The 12697-nt window shown below is 37.3% G+C and overlaps 1 protein-coding gene across 11 annotated transcripts in view; it reads left to right on the top strand.

Annotated features, from left to right (window-relative positions):
* Positions 1 to 9178, top strand: part of CD44 (CD44 molecule (Indian blood group)) — an 87899-nt gene extending 78721 nt beyond the window's left edge. For all 11 annotated transcript variants that reach the window (XM_031942277.1, XM_031942275.1, XM_031942276.1 and 8 more), the window contains 2 exons: positions 1057 to 1135; positions 5280 to 9178. In XM_031942277.1, coding sequence (XP_031798137.1) covers positions 1057 to 1135; positions 5280 to 5493 — 293 coding nt within the window. In that variant the 3' untranslated portion in view covers positions 5494 to 9178. The remainder of the gene's footprint in view (positions 1 to 1056; positions 1136 to 5279) is intronic.
* The last annotated feature ends 3519 nt before the right edge of the window (positions 9179 to 12697 follow it).

Consider the following 12697-nt stretch of genomic DNA (forward strand, 5'->3'; position numbering starts at 1 on the left):
TCATTTTTGCCTGAACTTGGATAAAAGTCCTTTAAGAGTAAACATATATGTTGTTTGAAGAAATAATTTGCCATATATTGGCCATTCAATGAACCACATACAATGCTTGAGATGGGAGGGAAAGGGACAAGAATTGATGCTATCCTTGCTTCTCCCTCATCTCCCTTACTGTCTCCTGTAGGTCTTTTTGACTCCTTCCCAAGATATATTTAAGTAAAAAAAGAGAGTAGAAATTTTTCATAATTATTTTTACTCAATTGGTATTAGCATTAAGATGAAGTCTTCCAATCAATCAGTAAGTTAATAAACATTTATTAAGTACCTATCATATGCCAGGCATTCTGTTAGTACTAGGAATATTAGTCCAAAATTATGAAGCAGTTCTTACTCCCAAGGAGCTTACCTTCTAATAAGGAAGGGACAATGACTAGAGTTGGAGAACCTGTGTTTACATCCCATCTGACACACATAATTTTTTCCTCAATGAATAAGCATTAAGACATTTAGGTGGCATAATGTTTAGAGCACCAGCCCCAAAATTAGGAGGACTGGAGTTCAACTCCAGCCTCAGATACTTAACTGGGTGAATCTTAATCCCAATTGCCTCAAAAAAAAAATTTAATAAGGATTTATGTCCTCTCCATCCCCTTCCCCAACTTTCTCCTCTCCAGGGGATGAGATATGCACAGGAAGGGGGGAAAAAAAAGACTATCAATTTATTTGTTAAGTCAGTGGGTTGGACTAAGTGGCTTTTTAGGTTCCTTCCAGCCACTGATCTATCCAGATCTCGGAGCCCATAAGACCTGGAAAAACTCCTGGCCAATGAAACAGTTCAATAGATGGTCTGTCAACTTGGTTTAATCCAGCAGACAAACAAAGCCTTTGTATAGTTTTTCTTCAGATAAGAGAATGAATAGAAAGATTTTCTTTGAAACGCTCAGTCACAACCCTCCAGCACAGTTCCTATCCTGTAATGGAGAGCCTTGTTAAATTTGATTAAGCGAGGTTCATTTGAAGCCCTTCCTAATTCCCATGTGTTTTGGCTCACCTAACCAGAGTGGCTGATCATCCTCTCGGCTCTCTTGGCGCTGGCTCTGATCCTAGCTGTCTGCATTGCTGTCAACAGTCGAAGAAGGTAAGACAAACAGTGGTCATTTTCATGCTGTTTATGGAGGGAAATCATTCAATATCTATTAAAGGTTGCTGCCTTGAAAAAAAGGAACAATTTTGAACTCTCTACTTGTTCGAAATTCTTAAGAGGTGTTTAAGTGTGCAGGAGGGACATTCTTTGGGTAAATTGACTTTAGCTGTTGCAATTATTAAAGTTAGAGAGAAGGAAGCCCTTTCTTATCATGTAGGACTATGAAATGCTCACAGATTATTGAGTCTCTTTTCCCAGAGAGTTTTGAAAAGAGAATAAACATCTATACAGAGCAATTAAAATTGTTGTCAGTGGCCAAGATGGTCATCTACTACTACCATTACCATCACCACCACTATCATTACTACTACTACTACTACCTCTACTGCTATTGCTGCTACTGCTATTACCACTACTACTACTATTACTATTCCTACTCCTACTTGTACTACTACTTCTTTACTATTTATATTACTACCATTATTACTACTATCACTTCCATCACCACCACCACTATTATTACCACTATTACTAGTACTACCATTACTTCTACTTCTACTTCTACCACTACTGCTATTGTTGCTGCTGCTATTACTACCATTACTACTACTCCTTTACTATTTATATTACTACCATTATTACTACTACCACTACAACCACCACCACCACTACTATTACCACTATTACCAGACTACCACTACTTCTACTTCTATTTCTATTACTACTACCACTTATACTATTACCACTATCACTATATACTACTACTACTACTACTACTACCACCACTACCACTACTACTACTACTACTACTACTACTACTACTATTACTATAGCTACTACCACCACTACTACTACTACTATTACTACCATCACCACTACCACTACTATTACTACTGTTGCTACTGCTACAAAAACTAGCATTTATATAGTGCTTTAAGATTTGCAAAATATTTTACAAGTACTGTTTTATTTTATATTCACAACAACCCTGAGAGTTAGATGTTATTATTATCTTTATTTTACACGTGAGGATACTGAGGCAGAATCACACAGCTAGTAAATATCTGGGGATGGATTGAACTCTGGTCTTTCTAATTTTGTGTCCATTGATCTATCCACTGAGCTACCTCTAATATGTATATTATTCAGGGAAAATCAGTTTAATGCTTTGGGCCCCAGTTTTCTCATCAAAATAAAAAGAAATTAAACTAGATGAACTCTAAGCTCCTTTCAGGCTTCAAGTCCATGCACATCTATGAAAGAAGCTACATCACATATTTGGCCTTTAGAGAATGAAAGGAAAAAAAATACCTCGGAAAGAGAGTAGAAAGAATGCCAGACTTGAAATCAAGTGAGTGCTGGATTCAAATCTCACTTCTAAATCTTGTGACCCTGGAGAAGACACTGTCTATCTCAATTTACTCACTGACAAAATAGGGATAATAATAGCATCCACTTTTCAAGTTTGTTGTATCAAAGCAGAAAATATTTGTAAAGCATTTTGCATATCTTAAGTCACTACATAAGCACTGGGTATTATTATTTATCAGGCACTGTTTAAGAAGATACAATGATTAAACAAATATGAGATAAGGCCTCAAGGCACTTTCTATTAGAAGAAAGCAAAACTGGTTTAAACACACATACATATTAAAAAAAGCCTAATCCTGGAGAGATATGAATATATGAAGCGAAAGTATTTTAGCTGATAAATTTCTCTGGAATAAGGTCTGCCAAGAAGTCACCGTCTCAAATTATTTTTTTTAAAGTGAAATATAGATTTCTCATCATTTGACTGCCACGCCGTTGGCCAATTCTCAGAGTATGTGGTCTTCACTCCTGATTAGGTTTCAATAAGTCATTCTTGGCTGATGTCAGTACAGGAATGTCAGAGCTCAAATGCTGAACACATGGTCAAGTTCACAGTGACATCCATCCCAGGGGTTCAATAACTCATGACACAGTTTCTATTGTGTCTATTGAAAAAAAAGGAAGACCACCCTTTTGTTCCTTTCCCCATCCTCCACATGAAGTCATTTGCCATGGCAACCGACAAACAGGGATAGTTGGATCCTGGGCAGCTTGCTGGGAATGGGGCCACCTGGGTGCTATGAATTACTCTGTATTTGAAATTGAAAACAGATAGAATAGTAGGCTAGATAAGTCTGTAGATACGCTTTTCCCTTTTAAATTCACCAGCCTAATACTATTCTTTTTTAAAAAAGGTTTATCTCTGTCTCTCTGTCTCTATCTGGTTCTCTCTATATCTGTGTGTGTCTTTATGTTTCTCTGTCTGTCTGTCTCTTCTCCTCTTCTCTCTCTCCTCTTCTCTTCTCTCCTCCTCTCCTCTCTTCTCCTTTCCTTATGCTTCTCTTTTACTCCATCTCCACAGTCACACACTTGTCTTACAAAGAGATCCAAAATGCACAAGCTAGGTTTCACTAGGAAAGTCTGGGATGGGAAGGAAGCATCATATGGACAGCCTCATCTAGGGAAAAAAAAGTCCAGTCCATTGCTACTGCCTGAGGTCTTCATGTTCTGTTCCGGTTAGGGATTCACTTTGAGCTTCAACAGAATTCAGTATCTTTCTCTCTGTGTGTGAAATGATTTTTTTAGGTTGTTAGTGCTAGAGTTGGAAGACATCACAAGAGACAAGCTAGTCCAAACTCATCCACTATATGATTTCTTTGACCTATCACAAAACTTAATGTTCTTTCCATCACATCACATCTACAAACATATATTAAGCTAAGTGCTGATGTTTCCTTACCCTCCTCTTAGCATCCTAGTAGAATACAGAACCCCATGATGACCAGATTCTTGGAAATCAAATGGATCTTAGTGGTCATCTAGTACAGTTTCTTATCTATAATGCAGAAATTAATTTCACTCAACAAACATTTAGTAAGGCACTGACTGTACTAAGCATTGAAGATCTAAAAAAAAAATAATAGTAAAAGTCCTTGCCTTCAAGAGGTTTATGTTTCACTTGAAGGATCTAATATAAACAGACAAATATAATTGGAGAAATTTAGAGAAATTTGGTTGTCTATTTCATATGCATAAGATAATATTTTTCTTTTTCGTGAAAAAAAGGGGAAGCATTTAATCAGAGTAGTCAGTAAAGTGAGGCTACAAGATGCACTCTATAGAAAGATAAGATTCAGGACTTTCCCTTTACACGGGGTGATGTAAATGTTAGATGAAGTAACATAGGAAAGTACTTTACAAAGGGAACTGCGGTGTAGTAGAATACATGCGCAGTTGAAAATTCACAAGATCTCAGCTCATATCCTGACTCAGACACTTATCAGCTGTGAAACCCTGGATTATATCACTCTCAACTCCAATTTGCTTATCTACAAAATGCTTACACTGCTTAGTTCTCAGGATAGTCAGGAAAGAAGTACTCATAAACCTGAGACCATAGCCTGGTGCTAGATTTGAAATTGGAGTCTCTGATTCAAATTCTGGCTCTGCCACTTACCACCTGAGGCAAGAAACTTGGCAAGACCCTCTGGGCCTTAATTTCTAAGGTATTGGATGGTGGTTTGATGGTATTGGATCGTTGTTTATTCATTTCAATTGTCTGACTCTTTGTAACCCCATTCGAGGTTTTCTTGTCAAAAATACTAGAGTAGTTTGCCATTTTCTTCTCCAGCTCATTTTACAGATGAGCAAACTGAAGCAAACAGGGTGGAGTGACTTGCCCAGGATCATACAGCTAGTAAGTGCCTGAGGCCTTATTTGAACTCAGATAGATGAGCCTTCTTGACTCTACCTTCAGGGCTCTATCTACTGCAGCCCCAACTGGCTGCCTCTACTTCTTTCCAGTTCTTGACCTATGTTATCAAGATTGAGTGTATAGTATTTGTGATAAAAACTCTTCAATCTAGATTAACCAGTTTAAAAAGAAAATCTGATTGAATGAAAAAAGAAATGATATAAAACTAAACTTATATCGTTAACTCTTGTTTGGGAAAAAACAGTTTTATCACTGCCATGGACAGATAGTAACTCAGACTGGACTAGAAGTTGGGGTAGTGGTTGAATTTGTGGATTTCCTTCCTGGTTGCCAGCCCAGATCCCTCTCTTTGGTCCCATCAACCCCCTCTTCTATTATTTTTCTCCTGACTAGGTGTGGGCAGAAGAAGAAACTTGTGATTAACAATGGTAATGGAGCAGTTGATGACAAGAAGTCCCCTGGACTGAATGGTGATGCCAGCAAGTCTCAGGAAATGGTGAATCTGGTGTACAAAGAACCATCTGATGGCCAAATAGGACAAGATGAGTACATGAATGCTGATGAGACTCGGAACCTGCAGAACGTCGATATGAAGATTGGAGTATAAGACCAGCCAGGCCTGCTTGTCAAATGAGAGTTGGGACATCACCATTACATGGAACTGGGACTAACTCAGATGCAATGTGCTACTGATAGTCATCTTGGCTTTTTTTTTTTTTTAATCAAATTTTTTCTTGTCCTTTGGGTTTTGTTGTCATTGGTTTTTTTTTTTTTTAAAGTCAAATCCAAATTACCAAAATGAACAGTTGGGTATGAATTTGATAATACCAGTTCCTGCCTGGAGGGCTCCCACTGGCCGTGGTTTGTGATGGGTGGCTGCTAGCTTGAACAAAGATACATTTCATATTCTCCTGTCCTTCTATTCCTTTCCATTTCTTCCCACCTTCTCCAGTATCTCTCGTTCCCATTCTATTTTCAAGATCTTTGCAAGTAACGTTTCCTGTGTCTAAAGAGAGTTCAAGGAGAAAGGAGATAGGTGATTAACAGGAAACATGAAAGGAAAAACAGACAAGGTCTCATGGAGCAGGGATAGAAGCACTATTCCCAAAATTCTAGTTTTCAAAGGCCAGCTGGTTACCCATCCCCTTGTAGCCTGGTACTCTGGAAAGTTGCTATGGCTCATGGGCCATGCCTGGAGGGTGAAGCTATTTAATTCTAGTTAACTATTTAACTCTGTTTTGACAAGCCCAGCCCCGGAGGTCCATTGATCAGGGTGCCTTTGTTAGAGAAGATAAAAGGCTTTAAAGGTCTGTATTTCTCTCACCAGTATTTCTCTGTTACTTTCCTTTAGTAACTGAGTTCTCCCTGTGGGTAGACCAGAAGGCCATTCAAAGCCATCCTTGGAATCTTCTTAGAGATAGCTTAACTCAATTCAAATTTCACAAGAGATCAAAGAAAATATCAGTATTGTCTCTCTGAGGTCTAAGAAGTCCCACTCTCCTAAAACTGTAATCTTAAGAGGCTTGGCACTATTAATGTTCTCATTCCCACCTGTTATATTGCCTTGCAGGTAATTTTTAAATCATGTTAAATATGTATAACATACCCTTTGCTGAGGTGGAAGGCAGGGCAGTTGCCAGTTCATTTGCTATTCTTTTGAACCCTGGCCCAGCTAAGCTAGTCATGTCCATGAAAATTAACCCACACCCCTTCACCCGCATATCACATACAATGGAAAAAATATCAAAAGAATGAAAAGGAAAGAGGATGTAAATAGTCACTATCCAACCTAAAGATTGGAACAGGATTTTTTATTTTTATTTTTTGCTTTTTGGGGGGTGGGGGTGGAGAAGGGGAAGGGCTCCTGTGCAAGTGCTTTTTATTAGTGTATTTATTTTTATTTTAACAACCTAGTGGAATCTATTTTGCCTAGGGCAGGTCACATAGTTCTGGAGCAAGTTTAGATCTTAAACAGAGCCAGAACGGATCTCAGAAGTCATCTTGGTAACCTTCTCTGTCTCATTTTACATATGAGAAGGAAAATGGGCTTTCTTAGGTCAGTTATCTAAGGGTTCCCTGAAAGAGTGATGGAATTTTCTCCATTCTTGGTCCTGGGAAAACTTCAATTCTATGTATATAGTACTTACTTAGTTCCCTAAATCAGTCATAGCTCCTTTCTCCCCTTCCATGGTACCTAGTAGCTGAAGAAGACTTTCAAAACTTCTCAAGTCCACTTGAAATGAGTCACCAAATCCATAAAATGGGTCTGTAAAAACAAATCCACTTTCTGAGTCATGGTGCCAATGGGAACCATGTGTCAGGGAGAAAACTGGTCCCTGCTCTACTCATCAGGCAATGCTTTTGATACAAAAATATCTTTTAGCACAAATGTCATTTAGGGCCTTATTCACAAAAATGTCTACTCTAAATGCATCTTATTTGGCAGATAAATAAAGGATAAGATAGCCTTTTGTTGGTCTTACACTAGGGCCTTGGTGAACATTCAATGCTTTTTTTTTAATTTCTGTCTCCATCCTGGGCCAGTTCCAGATTTAATCTGGGCCTTTTTCTTTTACATTTCTAACCAATGAAATGTCATTTCATGACAAGGATCCCTTTTATTTCTTTCTTGTGATCATCCCCAGAAGCAAAAGTTGATTCTCTAGCTACTCTGGTGATCTTCACATATGTACTATCAGATTTAAGACTAACATGACCCAAGAAACTTTAGGCTATGGACACTCATATCCAATATGGACAAAGCTAAAGTATCATTCTCAAGCCTCATTGAGTCCTAATATCAGTTTGGCTTCTGACATGTTGGTCTTTCACAGGCCCATTGCCATCCAAACAATATATCTGATTAAAATGATTTCTTTGGGAAAAAACTTAGTTTTCATAGGGTAAAATTGTTTTCTGCTCAGAAACCACACACACACACACACACACACACACACACACATATACTTTGTGTCCAGGCTCTAGATATAATTCCCCCCTGCAACCAAGCTTATGGATCCCCTGAAACCTATTCATAGATCCTTTGGGAATCTCTGGATGTCAGATTTAAAACTCCTGATCTAGCACAACCTCCTCATTTTATTGATAGGGAAATATAAATTCTCCCAAGGTTTCTTTCTTTACCTTCATATCTCCAACTTTTACTATCACTCCTGGCACATAGTAAGTACTTAATAAATGCTTGTTGAGTTGAAAAAAACAGCAGTCCAATTCCCTGATGCCCCTCTTCTCATGAGATTTCTTACCTCACTTTTAAAAATCATGGCAGGTCTATGATGTATTTCTTAAAAACACTGATGGTTTCAAACTTGCTGGACAACCTTAAACAACTACTTAACATCTTTTAGACTTATGGCAAAATAGAGTTGCTAGCATTGGTTTCCTTGCAAAGCAACACAACTTTAGAAAATAGTGATCCTGCCATTGCCAATTTTCTCCTTATTCTAAGGGCTGAATTGAAATTTAACATTATACAAAAAAGTAAATGGGCAAATGATCACTTTATATCTACCCCTTGACATGTTTTAGTCGAGGAAAACAGACTTCTCTGGTGGAGCTTTTCCTCTGCAGAAAACTGCTTGGCACGTAGTAGGTGCTTAATAATTGAATATTGACCAATTAGTCAATGATGGATAATGACTTTGGGAAGATATTAATTGATATATTGAGTCACACCAACAGAATAAAGTGACTCCCAGTTTCTCTTGAGGAAAAAAAACATTTGATAAGCAATAATACAACTTGTGCAGCTGGATGGTGCAATGAATAGGGTGCCACATCTGGAGTCAAGAAGACCTGAGTACAAATCCAATCTCAGAAGTATCTCAGATACTTCCTAGCCATGTGGTCCTGGGCAAGTCACTTCACCCTATTTGCTTCAGTTTCCTCATCTGTAAAATGAGTTCGAGAAGGAAGTGACATAACACTCTACTATCTTTGTTGAGAAAACCTTGAATGGGGTTATGGAAAATCAGACATAACTGAAAAACAACTAAACAACAACAACAAAAAAATATGACCTGTTAAACACCATATCGTGGGTACTATTTAGTATAACAGGTGTGTGATGATTTCTTGAAAAAAAATTGAATATTGTTGATTTATCTGTGCATGTAATTGGTTATCCTCATTTTTTAAAGTATTATCTGTCTTTTCCCAGATATTTGTTTATTTATTGAGGAACTGCTTATAAAGAGAAAAAGCATGATTTGTATATTGCCCTGATGGAAAGGACTTATTGGAAAACATTAAATGGTCAATGGAATCCACAAGGAGAAAATTGTGCTGTGGTCTCTGATTGAGGGGGAAGGGAGCTTTTTTGATTGGCTGACAAGGCTGCTGGAGGGGTGAATAACATGGGTTTCATCTGCCTGGGTACATTGAAAGGATAGGCTCTAAAATTTAAAGGTAAAAGATTCTTGATGGACAGCAGGACTGAGACAACTGCCACGTAGGCCCAAATGGGGATTTGTTCTCATCAACTTAAAAGGATGAACTGGGATTTCCAAAAAGATAACATAGGATATATTATTCAAACTCTATAACAGTAATTGGGAGGTCAAACAATAACCTCCCACCAATTTTGTCAAAGGCATGGTTTTTGCCTAGATAGATGCTATATGAATAAAAGCATAATAGATAAGATTATGAATGGGTATGTTTCCCTTTTGGATGTCAACTCATATATACCATCTTATATAGTACCCATATTATCCATATTCTTCCAGGCGCTTTACCCAGAAGATACATTCACCTTGTTGCTAGGTATTCTTCTGTGGTTATCTATCACCACTGACAGAATACAGATCTCTAGGATTTTATAATTTAAAGGACTTGAGGATCATCCAGTCCAACTCATGCCCCAAAGGATGTATCCACTGCTTGAATTTTTCAGCTACTGCTTGAATATCTGCAAAAAGGGACATCCACTACCTGCTCAGGCAGCCAGCCCATTTCATTTTAGAAAAGTTTAATTCTTTAAAAAATTTGCCAGTGATTCATACAAAAATTTACTTTTTTGGGGGGTGCCACATCCACTTCTTATTTCTGATTCTGCCCTCAAGGAACAAGGACAACAAGTCTTGACTTATTTATTTTATTTTTTTTTTTTATACCAGAGCTACGTAGATAGCTCTCAGTGAGGAAACTCTCTTTACCAATATGAATCAACACCTGATTAACAAATTCTAGTTTCAGAAAATTGCTATTCAAGTTCAGAAGACAATGAAATCCTAAATTTAAATCTGGAGAGGAAGTTAGAGATTGTTTCACCCAAACCTTTTGTTTTATACACAAGGAAATAGAAACTTGGAAACTTTTTTCAAGTTATGGTGTCAACTTAGAATGGCATTGAGTGTTGCATAATATGAACTCCTTTTATAAATTAGTGAAAAATTATTTATTAAGTGATTATGAGACAAATGCTAAGGATATAAACAGAAAAGCAAACCAAAGCCAGGATGGTTAAATAGTAGAAAGAAATGCAGTGAGCCTCTCTCAACAAATCTCCAAACATTTAGAAAATATATCAGACAAGTTGATTAAGGTGGAAATTCAAGGGAGAAAAATAATCATAAGTCATTTTCCCAGTTCAGGTCCACAAAAAGCGATAGATAAAGAGTTCTGTGGATACTGTGGATGGGGTCTGGTTAGGAGTTCAATATATAAAGTGAGAACTTGCATCCCCAGTGTCTGTCACAGAGAGGTGTTTGAGACTAATCAATAAATCACCATTGTGCAAATGCTGGAAAGCAATCCTTTCTGCTCCTCCCCAAATCCCCCAATTACATCACCTTCTAGATTTGACACAACACCAGCAATGACCCAGAATCTGGGAAGTCTGAAATAGAAAACTCCACCATGGAGGATGAATCCTCCAAACCAATATGAATTCAGTTATTAAATCAATTTGGGTCTCTGCACTTGAATAGATAAGGCCATGGGAAAGAACCCATGCATTAGAAACCACTTAGCTTTTTAGAATGAGAAAGTAAAAAAAAATAAAAAAAACAAAAACTCATCACCATTACCAACTCCTAAGTGGAATTTCTTCTGGTCCTGAGAAATTAAACTGAGAGCCAGAATCAAGGGGAAAAAATTAAATCAGAAGTGTTTTTGTTGTTGTTGCTGTTTGTTTGTTTGTTTGTTTGTTTACCATCAGAGAGAGAAATTCCAGATATTAAGAGGGGCCAGTTCCTGTCTGGTTATGGGGACTTTAGCAACTCTGGTGGAAATATACAATTTCTGTTTTTTCCCTAATAACTGACAAAATTAAACAAAACAAAACAAATAAAAAAGCAATGCTTTCCAGCTTTTTCCTGCTCCCATATACCTACCTTTAAATGGCCTCTGAGATGCTCTCTAGCTTTCAGATTTTTCTAGGATTCTGTTGGCTTCATACCTGAGTTTCTTCATTAAAAGGTAAACTTCCTTAGGGATGCCAAGGTAAGAACTCTGAATTCTTAAATAGGTAAATACTGCATTGGATATGGGATTTAATTAATTAGCTTATCTCCTCCAAACAAGCAGAATTTGAACATTTCTTCCTGTCCATCTTTATACCTGTCTTCCCATGTGTTGGCCATTGGAAGTTTAGTCAATGGATTGTTAGTTATCCTAAAGTTCTCTGGACATCCATTAATTTACCAACTACAGGTCTCAGGCCAAACCCCAATTGGTCATTGGGCCCTGAATGATTCAGAGTAAATGTAAATAACAACTTTCTGCTTTTGCCAGAAACCATGAGGAATGATTTTTTTTTTTTTTTTGGATTAAGAGATCATTCTCTGCCCTTTTTCTTACTTAGACTTAATTACTGATTGGGCACTGACTCAGTCAAATTGAGACCTGTTAAAGATCTTGGCTTAAAAAGGCTAAGATCTCCTTAAAGGAAGGAAAGGGACCCACATGTGCAAAAATGTTTGTGGTAGCCCTTTACATTATGGCAAGAAACTGAAAACTGAGTGGATGCCCATTAGTTGGAGAATGGCTGAATAAGTTGTGGTATATGAATGTTATGGAATATTATTGTTCTGTAAGAAATGACCAGCAGGAGGATTTTAGAGAGGCCTGGGGAGACTTAGATGAACTGATTCTGAGTGAAATGAGCAGAACCAGGAGATCATTGTACATGGCAACAACAATATTATACAATGATCAATTCTTATGAACATGACTCTTTCCAATAATGAGATGACTGATGCCAGTTCCAATGATCTTGTGATGAAGAGAGCCATCCAGAGAGAGAATTGTGGGAACTGAGTGTGGATCACAACATAACATTCTCACTCTTTTTGTTGTTGTTCGCTTGCATTTTGTTTTCCTACTCATTTACTTTCTTTTATTTTTTTTTAATCTAATTTCTCTTGTGCAGCAAGAGAATTGTATGAATATGTTTACATATATTGGACTTGACATATACTTTAACATGGATTGGATTGCCTGCCATCTAGGGGAGGGGGTGGGGGTAAAGATGAGAAAATCTGAAGCACAAGGCTATACAAGGGTCAATGTTGTCAAATTATCCGTGCATATGTTTTGAAAATAAAAAGCTTTAAAAAGAAAAAAAAAAACATAGAAGGCTCAGCTCTCTCATTACATACAAGGCCATAATCCTGAATGGAAAAAAAAAAAGGACATCCAATGAACTTTTAGACTTTCAGGATTTTGTTACAAAAGGACCCAAACTTGATAGAAAATTTGACATACAAGATCCAAGAGAAATATAAGGTAAACATCAGGTATTAATTATAAGGGACTCATTAAAGACAAACTACAAACTATTGTCTTTA

Source organism: Sarcophilus harrisii, chromosome 6 (genome assembly GCF_902635505.1).
Source record: "Sarcophilus harrisii chromosome 6, mSarHar1.11, whole genome shotgun sequence".
Lineage (NCBI taxonomy): Eukaryota > Metazoa > Chordata > Mammalia > Dasyuromorphia > Dasyuridae > Sarcophilus > Sarcophilus harrisii.